Below are 26,465 nucleotides of genomic sequence, written 5' to 3'. Positions count from 1 at the left end.
ATAAATGGATTATAACTACAGCATAAATATAATTTAGTACCATAAAATTCACTAAAAATACAGAATATTAAATAAAAAACATTATCAAACTAAAATACAGTACATTAATTTAATTGAAATAAATGTGTCATTTTTGATCGCCACGTGAAAAGCACTAGAGGGTTAAGAGAATAAAGCACGTAAATCCTTAGATAGGTAATGAAATGTCTATCACTGTATAAAATGTATTTACAAATAAAACAAATTGAAGCATTTTGACCTTAAACTGGGAAGAATCATGATCAGATAAAACGGTTGACTATCAAAATGCAGGAATGACCACTTCCTTATGTATATACATACATAATAAATATGTATGTATATACACACACATACACATATATATATATATATACACATACACACACACACACATATATATATATATATATATATATATATATACACACACATACACACACATATAATATATATATATATATATATATATACACATACATGTATATACACATATATATATATATATATATATATATATTTGTTAAACTCTTGAGATGTACTTTTTTGGAGAATTAATGTTAGATTACCATTCTCTAACAAAAAAAAATTATAGCATTAATATAATTAATTAATAATATAATATAATATAAATTAATTACAGTTAACACTGATATCTGTCTATAATATCCCTGTATTTGAACATTGTGGTACAGTAGAAACAGCAGGCCAGATTTCCTGCTGTATATCTGATCTTTCATTGGTTGCGCTTAAGAAAAAAAAAGACCCCTAACAATGCAGAACATAGCGTATGTGATTATATTCGAAATATAACAGTCTCATGCACGTTATCACCTAAAATGTTAGTTCTTGTGAGGTGCATTCAGTACCAAATGTACTTGCTAAACAAGATGCTTTGTAAATGTATCCAGTTTTACTGCAATAGCACATAACACACAGAAAGTACACACAGAAAAATGAAAGAATGAAAAAAATAATATTATTCAAACGCAGAACATTCACTTACAGTCCGTAAAACATCACACAAAAAGACTGTGAAAACCACATCACTTCCACTAACACCAATCTTCTTACAATGAAACATAAAACAATCCGCACAGTCTTATAATATAAATTCACATAATTATACTGATTCTTTCAAGTACACATTTCACCGCTTTGTACTATCATCAGTTACTATAGCGCTTGAATGTTTGCAGTGATGGAAAACAAACTTAAAGGGTTAGGGGTATCATTATCTGTTTAGTACAAGACTATAAACATTTTCATTGTGGGCTTATTTTGTAGACTAATTTGGGAGTGTTTCACTTTTGTGTATAACGCGCACGCACACACACACACACACACACACACACACACTCACACACAACCAAAGAAAGTCCCCCAGTTTCACCCATGTTACAAGGCACCAAACAAGGAAAGTTCACACACTATTGCGAGTGCGTGTATATGTGCAGTTTGTACTGGTGTGAATTGAACTAAATACAGGCGTTACATCTAGCAAACATGACCTGATCTTCTGATCACTACCGCAAAAGCTTAGTCCCTACAACAACATCAACAACAACAAAAATAGTACAACATAATATTTCTTTTAAAAAATGAAAGGAAATGTCTTTAGGGGGAAAACAAAAAGCATTGGTTAACCAGGCTGCCTTATAGCCAATGGACAGTCTGACAGTCCACAGTAATCAGCAGTTCCTGTAAAAACAGTTCGATGGTTTACAAACGTCTCTCTTTCTCTCTTTGACACTGTAAAAGAAAAAGTAGATGATTGTGCACAGCATCCTGATAAACCATGACATATCCAGCTTCTGAAGATCATTCTTGAGTTCGACTATGCTGAAGGAGGAAGATTAAGACCGCGGAGTGGCTTCTATGCCCGCTCTTTGCGCTTTAACTTGGAGCTCTTCTTGGGAGTTCCATTCTTGTTGAGCAGCTTGAGGACTCGGTCCTTATGGTCCAATACTTTCATCATGGTGTCGCGAGCTTCAGTCACCTGATCCATCACAAGCTTGCAGCGCTGCATGTTACCCTGGACAGAATCAGGTCAAAAGGTCATGAATGAATTTACAGTATGGTGTGCTACTGTATGGTTTGGGGTCACTTTTTACATGTGTTGGTAAAATTTTCATCAAATCAATATCGGAATTTTCATCAGCCGTTACTCCAGTCTTCAGTGCCACGTGGTCCTTTAGAAATCATTCTAATATGCTGATGTATTATCAATGTTGAAAACAGTTGTGCAGCTTAAAGGGATGCTCCACGTTTTTTGGAAATAGGTTCATTTTACAACTCCCCCAGAATTAAACAGGTTTTCCGTTTTAGAATCCATTCAGCCAATTTTCTGATATTTAGAAGAATGTCAGTAACCAGACAGTTTCTGGTACCATTGACTTCCATAGTAGGAAAAAATATATACTATGGAAGTCAATGGGAGCAAAAACCGTCTGGTTACAGATATTCTTCTAAATATCAGAAAATTGACTGAATGGATTCGAAAATGGAAAAACTCAACTGTTTAACTCTGGGGGAGTTGTAAAATGAGCCTATTTCCAAAAAAAAAGTGGAGTATCCCTTTAATATTTTTTATAACCTGTGATAATTATTTCAGGATTCTTTGATGTTTAAAAAAACTTAAAAAAAAGAAAAAAAAAGAACAGCATTTATTTACAAAAGAAATATACAGAAACAACATACAGTACCGTTCAAAAGTTTGGGGTCAGTAATTTGAAATTCATAAATTGATAAAAAGTTAGAAAATATTTATATTTTGAATGAATGCTGTTCTTTTTACCTTATATTCATCAATGAATCCTGAAAAAGGCATCAGTTTCCCCAAAAAAATATTAAGCAGCACAACTCTTTCTCTTTTCAACATTGATAACAAAACATCATATCATGTGACATTGACGACTGGAGAAAATCCAGCTTTGCATCACAGAAATAAATTATTTAACCATAAATAAGTAGAAAATTATTATTTTATATTGTAATAATATTTCACAATATTCTTTTTTTTCTGTATTTTTATCAACTAATGCAGCCTTGATGAACATAAGAAACTTCTGTCAAAAAAAAAAAATAGTAATGTTTCCAAACTTTTGACCAGTACTAAAGCATATATATATATATATATACACACACACACACACACACACACTTGCACTGCTAAAAAAAAGTGTATGTGTATACACACACACACACAAACACACAAACACACACAAACATATATACACATATATATATATATATATATATATATACACATACACACACATTCTAGGGATGTTAATTCAAATGCTAAAATTATGACAATGAAAAGACAATCAATAAAGCAATCAAAAAAGACAATTAAAAGACATTAAATTATTGTGGCAGACAAATATATAGACCCTTATGTTCTGTTGCACTGTGTTTTCAGCTTAAAAATGATATGACATTATAAGAGGAAGTGTACAGTTTAGGTGCTTTATCATTAGTCACCATCTCTTTTAAGGTGGTTTTTGGTTAGTCAAGTTAGTGCCCATTCAATGTAGTTTCCATGGTGAGGAACGTGGAGACACTAACCTGTATGAGCTCATTTATGCGGTGCAATTCATCATCAGCTCCCGCTCTCTTCTTTGGGATGAGCCCTTCCTGCAGGGTGGTCAGCCGGCTGTACACGTCATGCTCCAAGTTAGACTGTCAACAAACAAGAAAGGAATTCATTAAACCGTTGCATTAACTGCCTCAACAACAGGCTGTCAGAATAACATATTTCATGTATAACACAATACAACTCTTTTAAAGGACAACTCCGGCGCAAAATGAACCTTTGGTCTAATTACACATTGTTACCTAGTCAACCGTTATCTGAGATTTGTTTTCATGATTGCCGAATGTAAATAGTTTTATCTCTAAAAACAGTTTAGCCTATAATGCTAGTATAATGTTAGTATATAGGGCATAGAGTAATGACAAATAAAAATCGCTTGTTATTACCACTAACAAGGCTCAAAATAGCCCCACACTAACACGACAGCATAATAAGGGTCCCTACATTCAAACCGAAGCATTGAGAACTTTGTCAGTGTCCAAACAGTTTAATAAGAAGACATTTTATACGCACAGTCAACTTCGCGAATACAGGAATCTTTGAAAAATAGTCTCTACCAGTCGATCTACGAACACCGATCCATGTGCGCTGGTGAGATGTGAATAAGGTGATAAGGTGAGCGCGAACAGTAGGCTACGTGTACATATTGAAGAGAAGAAAACGGTTTGGACACTGACAAAGTTCTCAATGCTTCGGTTTGAATGTAGGGACCCTTGTTATGCTGTCGTGTTAGTGTGGGGCTATTTTGAGCCTTGATATTGGTAATAACAAGCGATTTTTATTTGTCATTACTCTATGCCCTATATACTAGTATTATACTAGCGTTATAGGCTAAACTGTTTTTAGAGATAACACTATTTACATTCGGCAATCATGAAAACAAATCTCAGATAACGGTTGACTAGGTAGCAATGTGTAATTAGACCAAAGGTTCATTTTACGCCGGAGTTGTCCTTTAAGCCACTTTAGACTTATGGCGAAAGTAAAACCATCAGCTGCAGAACCCACCAGCTGTAGCAACTGTGCGGCACACAGGTGCACTTTCCAGCCCTGAGCACGGCATGCTACTCCTCTCTGATTGGCCATGTCCTGAAGGCTCCCTTTCTTCTCTTCTGCAGAGAGAGTAGCAAGATGAATTCTCACATTACATGACCTGATTCAATACTATAGTATAAACATAATCACAAGGAAACAAGAAAACAACTGAACACCAAAATAAATCAACGACCAAACTGAGACAGCAGACAGGATGTTTGAAAGGTACCTACCTTTGACTTTGATGTCACTGTACCTCTGGAAGTGGTGATAGGCAGCCTTCCACGGGTTACGGTAATGCCGTAGAAGAGTGAGGGGAGGTCTGGATCGGACTGGCACATAGCGAACACCGTCCTCATCTACATTAATCAAAGTTACAATTGAACAAGTGTACACTCTTTTTGGGGAGCATTACATATTTACACTGCTAAAGAAAAAGGGAAATAAATAAATAAGCAACCAAAAAACACTATCAGGGTGATCTCAGCAAGAACACTAAAATACTGTTTCTCAGTTTCACACGCAAATAAGTTTCAAGGAATCACACACAGTGTCCTAACCTAACGCGGTGTGATGAGATTCCAGCTTGTCCACACCATACAGGACATGACAATATCAAAAGTCGGAAGAGCCGAGTCTCTCTGCAAGCGCACTGCACTCGCAGCGTAATGGATTTAAAGCGTAAACATGATTTAATGATTCATACATGTAAGTACACATTGATGGCTTAAAACACGAAACGAGCGGTTTGTGTGAGAAAACGAACAGTATTTATATCGTTTTTACCTCTTGTAATCATAGCGATGACAAAATGATCTGACGGCACGGGCGCTTCGGTCTGCGCATGCACCGGAAGTGATCGCTTGCGCGCCTACGTCACTCTTTGTTTATACAGAGGTTTCGGAAGTTTTACCTTTCACTAAACATATTTAGATATACGGGAAACCGCAATTGAAGACGATTTCGGTATATCTAAATATGTTTAGTGAAAGGTAAAACTTCTGAAATCTCCGTGTAAATATTGAGTGACGTCACACGCAAGCGATCACTTCCGGCGTAACATTGAATTGATTCAGTTCGGTTCAGTTGGACATTGCACAACTGATTCAGATCACTTGGACGTCACTGTGATTACACGAGGTAAAAACTATATAAATACTGTTCGTTTTCTCACAAAAACCGCTCGTTTCGTGTCTTAGGCCATCAATGTGTACTTTCATTTACGAGTCATTAAATCATGTTTAATTTTGACTTCTTTGTGCATGCTTTTTGGTGGACCCCCTTAGCCTCCAGTGTATGACTGATAGACAACAACGGTTTGACTGAAAAATGTCAAAATTGAAAATACTGTGGAAACAAAGCCCTTGAGGTAAGCTAAAACATATCAAAAATTAATTTCAAAGTGAACGATCCCTTTAATGTTGGGCACTGCTTTATAGCTATGCACTTTTGTCTTTTTGGCAGAATACTAGTTCACACATTCTGCATGAATATTTATTATAATGAGTTTACGTAAAAACAGTTTTGTTGACTTAAATTAAAAGTTGCTATAATCATTCATAATAGATATAATAATGTTCTGTACTTGTTAATAAATTATAATTAAAATTTATTTGCAGTTGGCAATAGTAACTAATTTTAAATGAAAAGTAATAAATACAAATTTTTTTTTTTTTTTTTATCAATCAGCAGCCATACTTTTTAATTTAGCTGAAGGATTAAAGGCCATTGCACACCGAGTACGAAATATTCGTATGCGTATTTTCGTGTTCGTCAGCCTAAAAATTCGTCACGCATAGAAACCTTGCACACCGAGTCCGTTGCGTATTTCTTAAACCTTTGCGGGAAAAAACGCAAAAATACCAAATGGATTCGTCAAGCAGTGAGGATGATTTTTGCCCTCTCTCTTATTGAAAAGGGAAGAAAGAGAAAATATTACGTCCATCCAATCCTGACATTGCGCCGAGAGGAAGGAGAGTTCCTTATCAAGGAGTTGCGAATTTATCCTGAGCGATTCAAAATTTACCTCAGAATGTCTGTGGGACAGTTCGATGCTTTGCTAGCGATTCTGGAGCCACATATTAAAAACAAGACCACCAATTTCCGTGAACCAATCGATTCTGAACGGAGAATGGCAGTGTGTCAGTCTGAAATGGACCAGGTATGGACACACACACGGACAAACACACACCCGCGCGCGGCCCGGTGGAAGCGCTGGGCAGACAGAACAGCTAGGCTGTTATTGTGTATATATTGTGCCCAAATAATACATTAGTTATCGAATAGGCTGCTCAATCACACCTTATTCGATCCTAAATTTCAATCTGATTGAAAGGGGGGTTTATTAATTTCATAATCCAATATAGAGAAGAGAACATAAACACTTGATCGAATTGAAAACCGAAACTGAAAGCACGGCGCATATGTGCAATGATTTGAGGACGAGCTCCCTCCAGCCCTGAATTGTCAAAAGACCTCTCAAAATGCTGGCTCTGGATGCGAAAAACGCAGAAAATCGAACCCGATCCGATTAATTTTATGACGGACGAAAGTTTCGGAGGCGGTGTGCAAGCGTGATTGACATAACGTGAGGTCGAATTTTTTTTTTAACGTGCGAAAATTTCGGATGCGAATTTCGGACTCGGTGTGCAATGGCCTTAACTGTATTGTTATAATTTTGATATTTCTAAATTAATGACAACCAACATTTTATAATAAAAATGTATTACAAGTGACTGTTGCATGATGCAGACTAAACCTTTCAATTATTTTTTATGAGTTTAAGGTCACATCTTGACCTTTCCAAAAGGGCAGATGCACAGATGCATGACAGTAATCAGCTTCAGTTGCTAATGCAGCACCTAGATATCCAAGGATGTGTATGTTTATATATAAATATAAGCTCACCAACATATTCTCTAGGTGGAGACTCGTGCCTCTCTGGCCTGTTTCCTGGAGGTCGGCTGCTAGCTCTCTCTTCGTCTGTGCTGTTGGTCTCCATCATCTCCGTCTCCTCAGTGGAGATCACATGCTGCTGTTTGCGGGGCTTCTTCCTCGGGGAGGCCCCAGGCAGGAGGTCTCCGGGTTGAGAAGATAAGGCCTGGGAGGAGAGGGATGGAGCCGGACCCATCCCCATCGAAGGAGGAACTAAGGGCACTGCGATCAAGAAAATGTATAAATAAATGGTGTGGCCAAATAATTTCATTGGACTAGCATGTTATTAGAAGCCATTGTAAAACAGTCGATGTGACCAAACATCACTTGAATGGGATGTAGAATTGTTTGTAGAGATTATAAAATGACTTTATAGGAATAGGCAGGGCTTGACAGTGCAAGCATTTCACTCACATTTGCGAATGAGAAAAAGATCTGTGCAAACTGTAACATGCATTTAGGAATACATGTGAGAATAAAAATTAGGTCTCCAAGACTCCCTAAAGTCTCACTTTTTTTTTTTAATTAAAGGTCGTAAAAGTGTTAAATTGTTTAACATAAGTTTTATGTTTCACGATTCCAGCTATGAAAGGCTATGATTGAATTAAATCTGTGAGCGCTGCACGTTTCAGAGTCGAAACGCAGTGCTGTTGCTCGTTCTATAGGCTCACAGTTTCTATAGGCTCATCCACAATGGACTGCTTATGATCTACTGTTGATAAATTATGACTTTATGGTGTTTGATTGTAATATGTTTTAGAACGTTTATAATTAAAAGTCCCACAATATGCAGAACATATTTTTTCCTGTTATTATTGGCATTTCACTTGTGTGCATTTCAAAATGTCTCTAAGCTTTATGTCAATGTTTAGAACATGTATAAATCCAAAATTATTAAATACAGTTCGAAGCAGATTTAAAAAAAAAAAACAATATATAATTGTGAATACTTTTTCTTGTAAATGCCGTCTTGCATCCCATGAGGTAAAAAAAAAAATATTTGATACTTTTTCACTAAAGTTCTTTATGTTCTCCTAAATTTCTTAAATTAGGAGTACAGGGTATATACAGTAATCCTTAAGTTAAATTTACTACTTTTTAATACCTTTTTTACTACCTTCAGAATTTTTTTTAAAACCATCACGACACTGAATTGCAAGTGATAACCAGCGACCTTTCTATTATACAGATTTTGACATTTATAACATACAAAAACAAATAGATTTAGAGCACGCATTCCATTTTTATGTTTAGTGGATTGCATTTATGACCGAAGTGCATTAGCTCCCATCCAGTTGACATTGATGTTTTTTTACACACCAAACAATAGAGGGAATGCATTGACATCACTTTCCCGCCAGTACAACCCCCCTCAACCTGACTGAGTGGCAAAAGATCTGTTGCGTGACTGGATTTAATAGGCGAAACTATTAAACGAAAATGCGACTAAAACTAACAATTTGATCAATTTAAACTAAATGTTGGACTCAATATAGTTGGACTCCAAACAACTTACTAAAGATCCAGTGATCCATGGATATTGACATGCAGCCAGCAATCGTGTCACCTGACATTTATGTTTGCCTGATTTCATTAAAAGGGAAATAAAAGCAATATATAGATCTACATAGGCTAAAGCAAATTTGCCTGTGAACGCTTTATATAAATACAATTAGGTAGGTCTAAATCCGGATGATCACTTATATCAGGGTTATATAGGCTCTATATATCGTCATATCGTCCACGTCCAGCCATGAATATGACGTCCTGAATATGACGTCAGCATCAAACATAGACAGAGATGAAAGATCTTTGATTGTGCCAAGATAAGCTAAAGCCCATATTTATACGGACTAACGCAAACACAAAATAGGACACCTGATAGTCTGAAAAAAAATAATACCTAATTTTTTAAAAATAATACCTCTCAGACTAAATTTAACACTTTTAATGGCCTTAAATTTGACAATTTTGATTTATCACTATTTAATACTTTTTAAAACCCCGCGGACACCCTGGAGTATGTGCTCCTTGGGAAAAAAATCAAGTATCAAGCCCTGATAGGTGGGCTCTTATTTTGACAAGCACACCTACCTGCTTGTGAAGTGTCCATTGGCTCCATTTCCTGTTTTACTTTAACATCTGGAAGAGTGGAGCTCAGGGCAGCAGTGCTGCTGGCCGCTGGCTGGGTGGGAGAAGCCACTGCATTGGCCATGGAGGCAGACACTGGGGGAGTGACAGCCATGGCTGCGGGCAGGGCTGAGAGAACGGCAGTGGGCTGAGAAGGTGGCGTCGGAGCTGGTGGAGCCAAAAGGGTGGGAATGGCCTGTGAATGATGTTGAGCAGGAGTGGACAGCTTCTGCTGCTCACCTCCATGACTTGGAAGAGCCTCCACAGTTGCCATGACTGGGGGCGCCATGGCAACATGAACATCAGATTTGTGCTTCACTCTAATTACAGAAAGATTAGAACAACATTAGACATGAAGAACTGCTTCCATAAAACTAGTTTTTGACAATGAGATCACATGCATGTCAAAACTTAACAGGGTTCCCACATTTTCCGACATGATTTTTCCAGTAGGAATTATATATTTTAAAATCACACCCAATTTCTTGTAATTCCCATCAGAAATAGCGACATATCTTTTCCTCTCTCTCTATGCATTGGATTTTGAGATGTGACATTGCACTAAAAATGGACGGAGATGAACAGCTCAGGGGTGAAAAGAGAACTGAAACATATACAATTTAAAAATATTACTTTCCAAAAAATGAAGTGCAAGTACAGTAAAAGCCCCCCCCAAAAAAAAACTACTTGAGAAAGAGTAAATGAGTAGCTTATTTAAAAGAACTCAAGAGTAGCGAGTAGTGATTTAGAAATTTATTTTAGAAAACTCTCAATGGAGATTCTCTTGTTTGTCAGAAAGAATAAAGAATATCTATCTCTTCCAAAAGTTTTAATTTTGACTGCCAACTTTAAAAAGATATTCTCTACAAAACAGCACCAGTTTTAGCATTTTGTGATTAAGAAATAAGAATCCCTAATTTAATCAAACAGTTAACCTCACTTAATTGCACTGAAATAGGCAAAGTAAACACAATACAATGCTAATAATGCACAAATCCCAGCAAAGGGGTTAACTGGGATTTCGACGGAAGGGAAATCTAAAATCCACAAAAGTAATGCTTTATTACATAATAAAATAAATAATAAAATATGTATTTTTTACTTACATTTCTAATTGTCATTAGAACAACCCTTGAAATAAGATATTGGTATCTACAAATATTAATTGACCTGTATAATTAATCAAGAATGTCTCTCTAACTGATATGTTATGTCTCTTTGATATGATTTGTCTGTCATTACTCAACTTAAATGTGCAATTAGATAAATTCATAGAATATTTGTTTTATTTCATATAAAATAACAAATACAGTGTTAGTGATATCAGATGTATTTTATATTAAATCAAAAAAATCAGATAACAGCTGCTGTGCCGAGTTTAGGTTCTTGCCCCAGAACATGGTGTAATCTCACCTATAAGCATGCTAAATTTATTCATCCGAATGTTACATTTACATAAATGCACATTGTTCTAAAAAGGGGAATTTGACCTCTACCTTTTACACAGCTACACTGACTCCAATTGATATGCTGATAATATAATTTACAGAAGTATTTTACCAGGAAAAACTTTTCCGAAAGAAAAACAACAACACAAATGAACATTTCCTTGCACAGTGGTCTCTGCAAATGAGTTGCTATTATTCTTAACATATTTCTTCGAAATAAGAATGAAGGTAGAATGAACTGCTGATATATCGACTGAATTGCAGCTTGAAGGATGCGCTTCCAGAGCAACTGTGATGAAGAGCAGTTGGCGCCATCTACAGCTGTGGTTAAAGTTTTCTATGCACGATTTGATTTGACAGGAGTCTCAAGAACTCCCCAGCCAATCATGTTGATGGATCAAATTAAAACATGCATGTAACGACCACAAACGAAGGGAAAACAGTGGAGTGAACATACAGTTACATCACTTAAAATGTACTCAAGTAAAAGTACAAAATTTTTAAACTACTTAAAGCAAAAAAAAGAACAGGGCAAAAGCACACACACACACACACACTACTGTTAAAAAATGCTCATGTTATGCTCGACAAAGAAAATAATAATAAAATACAGGGTGAAAAAAAAGTCTGAAGAAGAGCCTGCGTGCTCGAAATGTCACCTGTGTGAGATTTTTGGAGCCTTGGTGTGCAGGCTTTTTTTAAAGCACAATTTCTGATAAAAACTACTTAATTACAGTAACATTTGTAATTTCACTTTCCTGGGCAGGTTTAAGCAGACTAAATAACTGGAGCACATCACCAGAGAGAAGTTATTTAATAAAAGATCCAGTTTATGACATTTTGATTAAAAGAAAATTTAGATTAAACATTTACCATACCTATTTTTATACAGTATATTTAAGTTTACTTAAAGTGAACATCTGTTCATTAAGCCTCCTGGTTATGCTCATCTAGATGTATATTACTTTTTCTACCTTATTTGTATGTTTTGTACCATTTTTCTAGATGTATAATACACTATTTAATTCTACTTATTTATTTTTTTTCTCTCTATTCTTGTGTGTATATACACTGCCCGGCCCAAAAAAGTTGCTGTTTGGGTTAAGAGTCTATGATTGGATCATTGTTGTAGTAATTATGTTTCTAGCATGTTATATGTTTGGCAACAGTTCTTCTAACCCTAATAAATGGAGTGTGTAGCTTATCATTTCTTAAACAACCATGTAGGAAGACACATCGTGGCCATATTTCAGGATGTCAAGATTCATCAGGCTCAGATTGTGAAGCATTTGCCTATTTATATCCAAACAGCAACTTTCTTTTTTGTCTGGGCGGTGTAGTATGTATGCATGAAAACACCTACAGTAGTACTTCTGGAAACCATACCAAGTTAATTGTGTGTTTGTCTTTGTACACAGTTGGTGAACAAAGTATTTTCTGATTAACAAAAAATTATATATATATATAAATGCGATTTTGAAAATGTGGAAAATGTTAATGCTAATTTTCTTTCTTGAGGTTTTCAGGCCTGGAAACCAAACTTCAACAATGATATCTTCAAGTGTATTCAGGACCGTGGGAACCCTTTAGTCCTATCCTTATTAGGATAATAAAGGATCTTCAGGCAGGGCTTACCCCGCTGGGCGAGGGGATCCCGACAGTCTTATCCCACTATCCACTCGGCCAGCATTAGGATCGCTCGGCTGCGCTGGGATCAGACTTTTACGTACTGCCCTAGAAACACACCCCAAAAGTGGTCTCAAACTATTTTAACATCAACTCTGCCTTTAAAATCAGTGAGCACATTGGATTCTGTTACTTCTCAGGATGCCATTAATGAGAAAGTAACGTAATTGATCATAATATGATGGCTAGTTTGGCTCTTAGCATACTATAAATACACATGCTGTGGAAACAACGATGAAGGCTGTGGAGTGAACGCTGACTCACCCTTCATTCACAGGTTTCTTTCGAAGGATGCTAGGCCGAGGGGAGGAGGCAAGTGTGGGTGCACCTGTGCCCACCACCCCCTGGGGGTGTGTCTGCACCATCGTAGTGACAGACTGCGTCCCAGTGAAAGTGCTCCCGATCGGATTAGTTACAAAAGCAGGATTTTCAGCCAAAACGACACCTGTGTAACAAAAGAGATTGTATCAAATATTTATGAGCAGGACAAACATTGTCCAAAAAAAAAAAAAAAACTCATTAGACAGCATTTTATTTGTCATGACACCATTTTCACTAGCCCCACAAACACAAAAAAAATGCATTTAATTTTGTGTTTGAAAAGCATGTATCCTTTTTGTTCACAAAACGGTTCACAGAACTTATAAAGCTATAAATTTAACTCACTAATGCTAGAAAATAATGAAATAAAATGATGTTTTGAGATTTAAACCCATTAAATTATGTTCCAATTTCGACAAAACCAGCTACATAAGACTACCTTGGTGACATTTACATCTCCACAATATCGGAAAAAAAAAAATGTTTTAATATAGTGAGTACTGGCCTATTAGGGCAAGCTATTTATTTATTTTTTCATTCTTATGTAAATTAAAACATTCTGTTAAAATTACCTGGTGGTTTTGCTTCTGATTGCTGCTGTTGCGTGGAAACCGGAGCCGGCTGCACGCTCTGTGTGCTGATTGGTGCAGTGGCATGCAGCCCCTGCACTCCTATTGGTGCAGGTTGAATGCCCTGAGCTGTCATAGAGGCTGACTGGATGTTCTGGGTGCTGATCTGGGCAGACGGCAGGCCTATGCGATCCACCGCCATCAGCTGCATGGGGTTCAAGTGCACAGTGGTGGCCACACCCACACCAGCCTGAGCAGGAAGAGCTGGGCTCTGAGCTGGAGCCGTGACTGAGGAAAACAGCACAGAGTCCATGTTAGAGGTCTAAGAAACATTTGGATATTAGCACAAAGTTTCTGGCTGAGCATGTGTGTTGTGTTTACCTGGGTAGGGGCGGATGGTGGAGACAGAGCTGGTGATGGGGGTGTAGGTGTGGGTCAGAGGATACGGGGATGAGTACTGTGTGGGTAAGAAGTACTGAAACTGCACTGGCACTGACGGCCTGCAGAAGAACACACATGGATAACATGAGGCGAGCTTCAATTCAATTCAATGATAATTCACTGATTACTTTAATTTAGTTAGCTTAATTCACTGGTGTCCAAACCTGCACCTAAAGTTACTAAGGTCCTTTTTTGTAATCCTGAAGACCTTGATTACCTTGGTTCAGGTGCATTTAACTGGGGTTCGAGCTCAACTTTACAGAAAAGTGGTCCTCCAGGAGGAGGATTGGACACCCCTGGATTAATTCAAGATAGTTTCACCTGTTATCACTGCGGGCTTCCATGTTGACAGGGTTTGGAGAAGAGCGATGACCTGAAATGGAAATCAGGTTGGTCCTTTCTCCTGGATACTCTGGCTGGATACGTGGGGATGTGTGGGCAATGGGCTGAGGAACCACTTTAGCTGGACAGAGCAGAAATATTAAGCAAGAATGAAAATCAATCAATCCATCCATCCGCACCTGGGCATTCAGGGTGTGCATGTGCATATGGGCCTGGGTGGATAGGGACCCGCATCCATAAAGCTATGACGTCATCCCCTTCATTACTTCATGATTAAATTTATTAGGTAACTTGCTCAATAGACAATTTTTTACACTTACTAAGACTACTTTTGTGTCGGATATGGAAGGCCTGTTACTTACAGAGGCCTTGTTTACAATTGGTATTAAGATGCGTCGATTGGATCACAAGTAGACAAGCGAGACACATTCCCGTTTACACCTTGTGTTTTAATCCGTCTCTTTTATCCACTTTCAACAACTTCTGTCCTGATTTCTTCGAGGGGAGGATCTATGGGCAGGCAAATGTATGCGTTTTTTCAGATCTTTCAATCTAATGGACAAAATAAGCTCAAGCAAAATACATGAACGAGACCGGAGACTATGGAAAAACATACGGAGAGCATAAACTTTCGTTTCTGTGAGTGTGTGTTAGAAATTAAGAGTGGTGAGAGAACATCGTACTTTGTACGTTTTCTTTTCAAACCAAACTTGGGTCTTCAGTCGACAGTTTAAATCCCATCTGGCTAGTGCGCTTCCCATGTTTATGCATTAGGTCAGTATGTGGAGAGTGGTGTGGAGGCGGTCTTTTGTGGCTGTATGAATGTATTTCAACGACTACCTCTAGAAGTGGTCAAAAGTGGACAAGCTCAAAATGTATTCGACCTAGTCTATACTATATACTAGCCTGGCTAACGCCAAACCACGTATCATTGAGAATGAGACGTGGTCTGGAAACCACATGTTCATTTTCTCGTATTTGAGGCGTGGTTTACAAATGCCCAGAGCCGTATTATTGGGTGCTACGAATGTCTATCAAATGCGCCTGTACGTAGATCATAGCCAATCGTTTCAATTATACCAGATGACATATGTAGAGCGACAGAAAATTAGATGAGGAAGAAGAAGATTTAGGAGATTTCTACACAAAGACTGTATCAAAAGGTAACTTCGTGTCCACTGCCAAAATAGATCCATAGACATAAACAAAGTAACTGCTTCGGTGTGTCGCATGTACGTCGTCATCGTCTTACTGCTCCCTCCCCGTTCTGTGATTGGTTCCCTATCTCAGGTGAAAATTTGGTTCATGGTGTCCAGGCTGCCTAGCAGAGTGAATAAAATCGCTGCATGGGGAAACCCAGGCTAACTATATACACTTATACGCTAAAACATTATGAGTTGTTCACTTGTGATCCGATCGGCCAAAACGCAGCTTAATAGCAGGTGTAAACAGGGCCAGAGATTATGTATTTATCAGGCTACTCGGATGGAAACGATGACCTATCTACATCCATCCAAACAATTTATCAATCAATAATATCCAATCCATTCATTCAAACACCAATCGATCTATAAAACAATTCATCTACCCCTCTGTAAAGTAAATAAAGGGTCAAACTTTAAAGTCTTTAAGCCAACATTCAAAGTTTGTCTTGACAAGTCAGGTTTGTTTGGGTTTTTGGTCAAAAATAACAGTTGATGAATTGCATTAACTTAAATTCTGCATCTGTATGCCTCACAAAAATGATACAAAAACGATATTAATTGATATGGCAAAATGATCTCGTAAGTATTAGCATGACTCGACAAAAGTTTCATTGAGTAACAATCTTGAATGTTATAAACATGTAGAGAATGGGTTGTGCTTACCAACAGGAATAGCAGAGGTGGTCACAGCTGTAGCATGGGAGTGAGAGGCCATTGTCATAGTGACAATAGTGCTACTGGTCATTTGGGTGTGTGCTGCAGAGCCTATTTTGGGGTACACACAGTTATGAACTGCATGAAAATGTCTCGTCTCTGTGGATGAAATCTTTGGGGGGAAAATGTTACCTGTAGTGGTGGCTGAAGTAGCACTGTTGGTAGCTAAAATAGGAGCTACAGTGGCAGCGGCAACAGGGGTCACAGTGTTGAAGATTGGCTTCTGCAAACAGAAAAAAACCCTCAAAGTTCATAAGTAATAGAAAGAAAGTGTGTTGCATTATGTTCCACGTTTGCAGGGGATTGTAATATTTGAGTGCTCTTGGCATAAAAAGGTTTAAAAAAAAACCTTCTTTATTCAAATACCTTTAGATTAATAGATTCATACTGACTTGTGTGATAGTGTGAGGAGGCTGGGGCTTCTGTGCTCCAATAGCTGGGTGGGAGGGGAGGGTGATGCGAGTGGCAGTGTCCCGGGGGGCTGGTGGACGCTGGATGTTGATGGCGGCTGGTGGAGGGTGAATGGTTACTGGTCGCCTAAAAAAAACCCAGCAAATTCAAGATTATTATTGGAACAGCACCAAACAATCCAATCATGACACATTGTTCACATAGTGCTCATCAAAGAGATAGATACAATAATTTACCCATGAGCCATCTCTGCAGAGTGTGTGACAGGGGTGTTGATGACTGGGGACTGGGTTCTAGCAGCTGTGATGGGTGCCACCATGGTGGGTAGAACAGCCGTTGAGGTGGTCACCAAAGGTCGAGACTGTGAATACAGACAGTGGGTAAATATCAGAAACTAAAGGAAGATGTTGCAGATCTATAAACTAGAGTTCTTTTTAGAACTCTGTAAACTGACAGCAACATCAAACAGAGCACATAAAAAGCCATGAGAGTGAGCCATGAGACTTGAAGTGCATTTGTTTATCTGATCATTCTAAACCAGTGGTTCTCATATGGATATACGAGATAGCCTAATTAAAGTGATTTGTAAACCTGGAAAAGTAAAGCAAATTAATAAAATCAAAACTCCATAGGAATTTTTACAATGAATAACCTATTTTGTAGTAATGCCAAGCTCAATTATTGAGAGTAAAAAAATGTCATGGGGCCTTTGAATATTGTTGAGGACAATGAGGGGCTTTAAGAGATGAAGTGAACCACTGCTCTAAACATGGCATTTACATTAAGCGCTGTTTAGACCAGAGAAGACCGTTGTGTCTGTATATGTATATGATCATTAAGTTGTAAGGCTTCTGCACCTGAATAGGCTGATGTATGATGTGTTGCACAGCTGCAGGTTGGCTAGGGCCTGCGTTGGCTCCTCCGGCTGGTCTGAGAACTGTAGGGCCTTTAGTGCTGGACATGACAGCTGCAGCAGCTGCACCTGAAACACCAAACACAGGCACAGATATAACTTCAGTTCATGTCAAACAAACAAAAACACCAGAAAATTCACCATCATCGCGTAAAAGTGAAGTGTGTCATTTCTAGCATAAATCAGCAGTGCAAAACATGCAGAAAGGAATGTTTGCCTGTAAATGGACAACATTACAGACATTTAAAAAAGGGTTCGTACTTCGTACAGATATTGTAAAATGAAATTCCAGGACTTTCAAAGCACTACTTTTTGGGTTTTCAAGGACGACAATCAGAGATCTCACTTATCTAACAGTGTCTATTATCCGTCAAATTCTAAAAAGGGTAAATAGAATAATAAAAATAAACTTGTAAAACAAATGGTACAAGTAAAGTGCAGCACATGCAATGACTGCGGTTATTTTAACCACCGAAAGGATTACCATGACAAATATACCGCTTTCCTTATTCAAACTGATTTTTTTCATGTACTTGGAAATTTATGAGCAATATCACACTCATAGACCCATGCACTAGTGACACAGATGTTACCCCCCCTTAGCATAGGACTGTCTGAGTAACAAAATACAAAACATCTAAATACTCCAATGCTAAATACAGCTGAAAAACAAGTCATATACTTGCAATTTGTTTGCCATGCTTTTTGATTATTGTCAAAATTGATCTGTTGCATAAAACAACAAGCATTCATCAAGTCAATGTTAGCCAATCCTATTTATACAGTGCAGGACAATTAAAAGCTAAACTAAAACCCTATTCTAAGTGGAATATCAAGTATATGTCAACAAGTCAACATATTATAACTAGAGGTTACATTAACCGAAAAATGTTCCATCAAAGCCAAATTTAGAAAGCATTGATGAATTCAGAAAAACAAAAAACAAGAACGAACAATTTAAACCTAGCATATCAATTTTACAATTATAATCGTAACATGGCAAAAAGACCAATGCTGTCTACTCTCTAATCATTTTAATATTTATAATCATAATAATAAATCTTTCTAAATTTAAAAATTGTGTTTTTGTTTTATAAATAGTCAGAGCATAAAAATAATAAAATTTAATGTATAAAAATGTAAAACTATAATGGGAAACAGTCAATTAGTATTTCCAATGTCAACCAGAATCAGCAGTACCATTTAGTAGCGGTGTGATGATACACTTAGCTCATGAGACGATACACGATATTGGGTTCATAAGAACAAGACTTTTTCATTTTTATAAAATCTTCAATGACAAAATAGATTGACAAAAAAATTGACAAAAATTTGCATTTTATTCAACTGGAAGTCACAAAATGCAATATGCAGGTGCATTTTGAAATCTTTTAACTAATCATCTTGTAATAGATGTCACTTCAGTTCAACTTTCAGAGTATCAATGATCGTATGCAGTAAAAGACAGAAGAACAAAGCAAGCACTGCAAAATCTTTTTCTACAATCTCAACTCCATCATGCTGATATTGCAAGACATCTTTTCACCTTAACGAGAAATATGGTCATGTTTTAATATCGCCAGATATCGGGACACTTCCTACCATTTAGTCAACTAGCACATGCCTACTTCAGCGTTAGCCCTGCAAGTTTCAGTGAAAAACTGTAAAATGAGCAAGTTTATAAAGACATTAAAAGGATAGTTCACCCAAAAATGAATATGCAGTCATTATTTACTCACCTTCATGTAGTTTCAAACCTGTATGAATTACTTTCTTCTGTGGAACACAAAAGATGATATTTTGAAGAACGTTGGAAGCCGAACATTTTGGTTACCACTGATTACCATCGTTTACCATAAAAAAAAAAAAAATGCTGTTCCACAAAGAAAGTCATGCAAGTTTGGAACCATTTCTAAGAAAATTATAGAATTTTCAATTGTGGGTGAACTATTCCTTCAAGCAATATTACAGTATGGGGCTGTTGACCGATCGAATCTGATTGGTTGACGAACGTTCTAAGGTGTGCAATTATTTTCAGGGAAACATGCTAAAGTAGTTCAGGCAGGTCTTGACCACATTACAGTTCCATATCACTTCGCCAAATGATTTCAGTTATTTCAAAGGTCCTTATAGCCTAGAACAGCAAAAGAGCTAAACCCCGCAACAACATTGACCAAATAAATACATACAGTAAACAATAGGATAAAAACTACAACTTATTTTCAAACTTTTTGCAATGTACACAAAACTCTTTCTCCCGTTCTCTTCCACTCAAATTAATCTAAAATTATACCATACTTAAAAAGGGAAAACTTTACTTTTTGCAGGTTTTAACTGTAGGTCAATTAGTATACTTCCCTAAGATTTTATAAAAGATTACTTTTAAGCAAATGTTACATTATTTTAGAATAAATAGATTGCTTGCTAATGCACAACATTCTTATAGACCAAGACACTCTACTTGTACTGCTCTTATACACATGACAGATGAATGGTTATCTTTCTAATAGTAAACAGAATGTATTTTATAATGGATCTTTTTCTGAGACCAAACTTTCAGGTGGCGCAGATAGGTTAGTCCTTCATTATTCATTTCAGGCCAATGTTATTGATATGCATAGAACATTATCACGGCTGTTAGTGAAGGATAAACTACATTTACGAATGCTGGTATATTTTTATAAGGTAATCAAGTATCATACACCCTGTTTCTTCTCTGAAAAACTTGTAAATGTGGGTTTTAGACATGACTTTGGAACATGTCAAGCGAGTAAGGCTCAACTCTTTTTAGCTTGTCCACACCACACATAAGTTTCATTAAAAAAAAACTGTGCTTTATCGAGGTTTCAGGAATATAGGAATATGGTTCCAATAAATATATGAAAAAGTCAAATCTTGTATGTATTTAGAAGACAATGTAAAGATATACTTACAAATACTTAAAAGTATGTTGTATGTTTGATGTGCTGCTACTGCTAAGATGTATAGTTTTGATGATTTGATTACTGTAATTATTTCTTGGTTTTATTTTATCTATATGTTTTTGTCTTGTATGGCTTTGTGGAAGAACGCACACACATATAGTAAGGACAAGCAGTCTATTTTATCAGTATAATAGTGGAACAACTTAAAAGCCTTAAAAGCTATATGACATGTCTCACTAGCAATGTAATAACAACGCTATTCTTGGAGCAGATAAACAGTTTAGTTATTACTAGAGACGCTGCTGCCAAACACTGTTGAGAGACGCACAGACTCAGGTAATTCTCGTCAATTATTCCTTACATGTCAGCAGTGTGTGAATGAAATCACTGACCTCTGGGCAGATGGGAGGTAAAAGTGTGGGAAGGAGCAGGAGATCCAATCTGTAGCGCAGGTGCACCACCCCTGAAGATCTGCACGTTAGTGGCCATAAGATGATGCAGGTTACTCTGTCCCTGGAGAAACATTATTCATCTCAAATCTTTCTTACAATAAGCACACTATGTGAATGTAAAGAAACCTGATTAGAAGAAGCTCCTAGTGGATTGTGCTTATACCTGCTGACCACTGATGGTTGCCACTGGTATCGAGGCTGGAGCAATGCTGCTCTCAAGAGGAACGGTGATATGTCCAGACGCTTTGGCTGGACCAGAAATATGTCCTTGGCTAACAGCCGGAGCAGGTGCTATAAGACGACTGGGCATAGTTGACTTCAGGGCAGCCTGGAGAATTAACAAAAAATATAATTTGTTCAGGTAGCATAAGTTGAGGTGATCCTGATGGTTCACTCACAATTAGCATTTAAAGTATCCCAAATATATATAATAATAATATTTATTTGTGTGTGTGCATACTGTATAAACAGAGTACATGTATACATCCCAGAAAGATATATAAAATACAACATAATGAAAAAAATGATATAATATAAAAAATAAACAAAATAATAAACAACATTAAAATGAATATTTGCATATATTTGACAATAACAACTTGAAAAAAAATGCATCAAGTGACATGGATTGTGATTAAACATGTAGGGTTAAGCTTTATTCCTGTCTTTCAGTTCTGAACAGTTAAAGAGAAAGCAATCAACGCAGTTGATGTAACATAACATTTGATGGTCTTCTAGATTCTTTCAAATGTTTGGGGCCAGTTGCATAGGCTAGCCATTATGTAAAGTCATTATCTCAAGATCTAGTATGAACCACTAGCATTTAGTCAAGGGGCAGTCAATCTTACTTTTTGGTATCAAATTAGGCCAATCTACGTTTATATGGAACTGACTTAAAGTTATGAAATTGATGGCTAACTTGTGAGACTAGTCTTAACAGTTTATGTTACCGGCCCCTGATTTCATCATATGGGTCTACACATTAAATTGAAATTAGTCAGCATCGTGTTGTTACATATATTATTTCACCATGCCTGGTATCCCTATAATCAAGGTACTCTACCCTTTACACCAAGTTGTTTCACCTTGATTCTTCAAGTTGGAAAGGATTCAAAACGCTTTCATTTTTCAGTGTGGGCGGGCTTTAGTATCATTAAAGGTGCAATGTGTAAAAATGGAGTATCTATTAACAGAAATGCAATATGACATTCATGACTATGTTTTCAGTAGGGCCGTGCGATTAATCGAAATCGTAATAAAATCGCGATGAATGCTTAGTGCCACACTGTATTGGAGTCTTTCATAATCATATCAAAATACTTTGCTCAATAAAAGATTATTAATAGCCTTTTTTCGTTCTGTCCTATCTATCATATGTTGATGCCTCATTAAACATCTGCGCTATACTTAATATGTCTTAATTTTATAGTAGACTATATAAAAAATAATTGATCTTTTTGATTTTTGTAATCTTGTTTTTCATGAAAGTGTTTTATAACAATACAAAGAGCAATATCAAGTTTTACCAGATTTAGTGCTACACGATAAAGCTCTAATTGATTTCCTTTGGAAATATGTTTCAAATTCACACAGAATGCATTAAAATTGTAAAGCATGTCTGTTTGTGTCAAAATCGTGATTAAAAATCGAAATCGAAAAAAAAAAATCGTGATCATATTTTTTGTCCATATCGCACAGCCCTAGTTTTCAGTGGTGTATAAAGAACTTAATTAATAAACTGTAATGTTTTTATTACCTTAGAATGATACATCTTGATCTACATAACCGTGGGCACCCCCTATCTATGAAGGTCGACATATTGTGACGTCATGTTTCTACCATAGCCGACAGCGAACAAACAATGCTACAGAGCGCATTTCGTCAATAACTTGAAAGAGAATCAGCAGAAAGTTAGAAGCTGGCCATAAACACAGCGAGTAGTGACTTTTCCCTTGTCAGTGGTGTAAAATATGTAGTTGGATTGTTTCATGTAACTTAGTTCTTCTCCCTCGCTGTGTTATAGCTTTGCTATTTGAGGATAAATGTGCTGGTTACGTTCGTGAGACTGCTGATTACATAGTACTCTTGTCACTGACCGTAAAACAGTATGTTACAGGAATCACCAACCCATCAGTCGCGGTCGACAAGTCGATCTTGGAAGCATTTAAGTTGATCACGAAGAGTTTTCAAAATCAGAGAAAAAAAGCCTATTGTGTGTAGTAAATGGTGTCTAGAGGATGCGGAGGCGTCGGAACCTTTCGGCTCATGCGGACGCGTCAAGTTTAAACAAGGCTTTACGCTTTAACCAGCTCAGCCACAGTAACGGCTTTTATTTAGCCAGCTTAACTTTTACTACCCTGCTAGAATAAATATATAGTTGCATAGTTTCATGTGGTTCTTCTCCCACACTGTATTATGGGTTTGCTATGTGGGGAGAAATGTGCTGTTTACGTTCGTGAGACAATCAGCTGACTATGGCTTTGTAAATTTGTTTATAATGAACTGAGGTACAGAAACAGTGACAATGTTACACGCTCTTGGCCTACTCTGGCTATTCTCTGCTGTCTCAGACGACAATATGTTTGTCCTGTTTTAGCCACCGTAGCTTCTTCGAAAGGGAGGGGTGAGCAGTGGGCTTAGTGCAACTCGCAACCGAACCACTAGATGTCGCTAAAAATTACACACTGCCCCTTTAACTGCTGTGAAGAAGGGGAGTGAGTCTCAAGAGAAGCCAGGTTATCCTGGAATGTTTTTCTGTTAATATGAAAAATCTTGGACACTTAGCAATATAGCGGGTGAATTATGTATAAGATGTATATTACGACGTAATGAGGAACTATATGCCTTTCTCCATTGTCTTTCTATGATGTTCAAAGCGTTTCTAAGGATACTGTTTTTCAGAAGGCAGCTGTCTGGCTCTCAGATGGTGAACAGAAACATTGGTTTGTGTAACATTAGCAACACAATATTAGCTGTTTGATAACACAGTCAAGCCAAAGGCTAATCATATCAATTACCGTTATGTGTCCGACGTTGTGAAGAGTGATACATAAATCGCATTACCATTCTGATACATTGATTTGTTGACGAGCCTGTATAATTCGCTCTTTTTCTCTTTTTCTGGTTCAAACATATATGGCTGAATTAAACCAATTCTCCACTTGCCATTATGCTGTGTTTACTATAGTAAAGTTGAGCAAGTAGATCAGGTATTCTGATCTCGTGTGAGTGAGTGGAGGCAGGGACTAAAATGCATATTTTAATATTTTGACAGAATCACAACACCCAAGAAAGAGAAAATAAATGACCTTTACAGAGGCCTCACTGACGTTGGACAGCTGGCCCTGCAGTAGACGGACTGATGGGGCGGCCACAGTTACTGAAGGGCTGGGCTGGATAGGCACATGCTGGGGCAGAGCAGGGGGCTGGCCGAGGGCTTGGACCTGTGGGTAGGGCCTGACCACCACCGTCTCCTGCTTATCATCACGGAATGATGCAATTCCACAAGTGCTGCCGCTGCTGCTGCCAGGTGGAGGATCCTGAGGGTGATCCACTTCAAGCCTGCTGTCCTCACTGCCTACTGTAACACAATATTCAACATATTATGTCATGCCGATTGGTATGTCAAAAATACTCGTACTTCAGTACTAGGATGTTGCTAATAAAAAGATCCCTACAGATGAACATGGACAGGTTTTCTGTGGTTCTTTGTGTCAATCATAACTCAGACATTTAAATATCAATAATTGTGACACTGCATTAACTTTAAATTGCTTAACTATCTCATTAAATAGATAGTTCACCCAAAAAATTTAATTCGGTCATCATTTACTCACCTTCATGTTGTTCCAAACCCATACGACTTTTGTTCATCTTCGAAACACAAATTAAGATATTTTTAATGAAACCTGAGAGCTGTCTGTCTGTCCCTCTATTGAAAGTCTAGGTAACCAAAGCGTTTTTCTTCTGAGGAGATACGGTCGCTTCATATGATGAACAGATTTAAATTGGCCTTTTCATTTATATCTGAACAACACATGATACACACACACACAAAGCCATTCACATGATGCATGCATAGCGTGTGACGCGCACACATATGAACGAGATTCTGTGTTTACCATGTGATGCACTCTCTGTGTGTTTATATGTGAATAAAAGCCTGAAAGAAATTAATCGTTACATCATATAAAGCAGTCATAACAGTGAAAATGGGTTAATATATTTACATGACAACACGCATTGTCAGCTTATTATGCATGATCGGGCTTAGAACATGCATGTAAATGCACTTTTTGCCTGATAGGTCAAGATTAACATGGCTTCCAGTTCGACCTCGTCCATGAGTGTTAACTCAAACGTAAACGCGAAGCTTGAATTAACGGGTATGTCCCTCTTTGGCTATTGTACTGGCGACCGACATTTGAACCCCTTACCCCTATGTATTTTTTTTCTGACCATGTCCATCCCTTTATGGCCACCCATCTTCTGATGGCTACATCCAGCAGGATAATGCACCATGTCACAAAGCTCGAATCATTTTAAATTGGTTTCTTGAACATGACAATGAGTTCACTGTACTAAAATGGCCCCCAGTCACCAGATCTCAACCCAATAGAGCATCTTTGGGATGTGGTGGAACGTGATGTGCATCCCACAAATCTCCATCAACTGCAAGATGCTATCCTATCAATATGATCCAATATTTCTAAAGAATGCTTTCAGCACCTTGTTGAATCAATGCCACGTAGAATTAAGGCAGTTCTGAAGTCGAAAAGGGGTCAAACACAGTATACACAGGGCCTGAAATTAACACCTGACCACCTGCCAAATGCAGGTGAATTTTGCTATTGGCGGAGATGAGTCAAAGAAAAGTAAAAAGACATTTTAATACAAAGTGGACAACTGGCGACAATGGCAAGGTTTGTGAGCGGCTGATTTATGACAGCGACTGCTGTTTCGGAACGTTCATGCGTTCAGAAAGAAGATGAGGCCCTTTTCTGACTAGACTACGTTTGGATGTGCGAGTATTAAACTGCTGGTGAGATGGGATGAGATAATGTAACACTGACGTAGGCTACAGGACAGTTGCACAGATAAGATTTTTTTTAAATGTATGTTTTTAGAGTTATTATTACTTGACAGCACTTAAATGTGTATTCTTACAAGATAAAGAACAATATTGTGAAATTCTCGGGGGGGGGGGGGGGGTTACCTTTATGAGGCAAAAAATAGGAAAAAAAAGAAAATGGCTGGTAAAAAGTCTCTGTGGCAGGTGAATTTTTTATTTTTTTTTAAAAAGTTAACTTCAGGCCCTGTGTTTG

At 37.4% G+C, this 26,465-nt stretch overlaps 1 protein-coding gene across 6 annotated transcripts in view; it reads right to left on the bottom strand.

Annotated features, from left to right (window-relative positions):
- Positions 1–909: 909 nt before the first annotated feature.
- The window catches only part of sap130a (Sin3A associated protein 130 a), a 29,905-nt gene continuing 4,349 nt past the window's right edge, over positions 910–26,465 (bottom strand). For 2 of the 6 annotated variants that reach the window (XM_089134145.1, XM_039691512.2), the window contains exons 3-21: positions 24,450–24,721; positions 21,305–21,469; positions 21,082–21,202; positions 17,710–17,834; positions 17,089–17,213; positions 16,834–16,978; positions 16,574–16,664; positions 16,391–16,492; positions 14,502–14,643; positions 14,121–14,239; positions 13,743–14,027; positions 13,114–13,294; positions 12,799–12,897; positions 9,680–10,035; positions 7,559–7,807; positions 4,885–5,010; positions 4,625–4,728; positions 3,589–3,702; positions 910–2,053 (exon numbers count right to left, since the gene is read on the bottom strand). In XM_089134145.1, coding sequence (XP_088990271.1) covers positions 1,895–2,053; positions 3,589–3,702; positions 4,625–4,728; positions 4,885–5,010; positions 7,559–7,807; positions 9,680–10,035; positions 12,799–12,897; positions 13,114–13,294; positions 13,743–14,027; positions 14,121–14,239; positions 14,502–14,643; positions 16,391–16,492; positions 16,574–16,664; positions 16,834–16,978; positions 17,089–17,213; positions 17,710–17,834; positions 21,082–21,202; positions 21,305–21,469; positions 24,450–24,721 — 3,080 coding nt within the window. In that variant the 3' untranslated portion in view covers positions 910–1,894. The remainder of the gene's footprint in view (positions 2,054–3,588; positions 3,703–4,624; positions 4,729–4,884; positions 5,011–7,558; positions 7,808–9,679; positions 10,036–12,798; positions 12,898–13,113; positions 13,295–13,742; positions 14,028–14,120; positions 14,240–14,501; positions 14,644–16,390; positions 16,493–16,573; positions 16,665–16,833; positions 16,979–17,088; positions 17,214–17,709; positions 17,835–21,081; positions 21,203–21,304; positions 21,470–24,449; positions 24,722–26,465) is intronic. The other 4 variants (XM_089134146.1, XM_039691513.2, XM_089134147.1 and 1 more) reach the window with 3 other exon arrangements.

This window comes from Pimephales promelas, chromosome 8 (assembly GCF_988280905.1).
Source record: "Pimephales promelas chromosome 8, fPimPro1.hap1.1, whole genome shotgun sequence".
NCBI classification, from domain to species: domain Eukaryota; kingdom Metazoa; phylum Chordata; class Actinopteri; order Cypriniformes; family Leuciscidae; genus Pimephales; species Pimephales promelas.
This window is presented reverse-complemented; position numbering and strand designations above follow the sequence as displayed.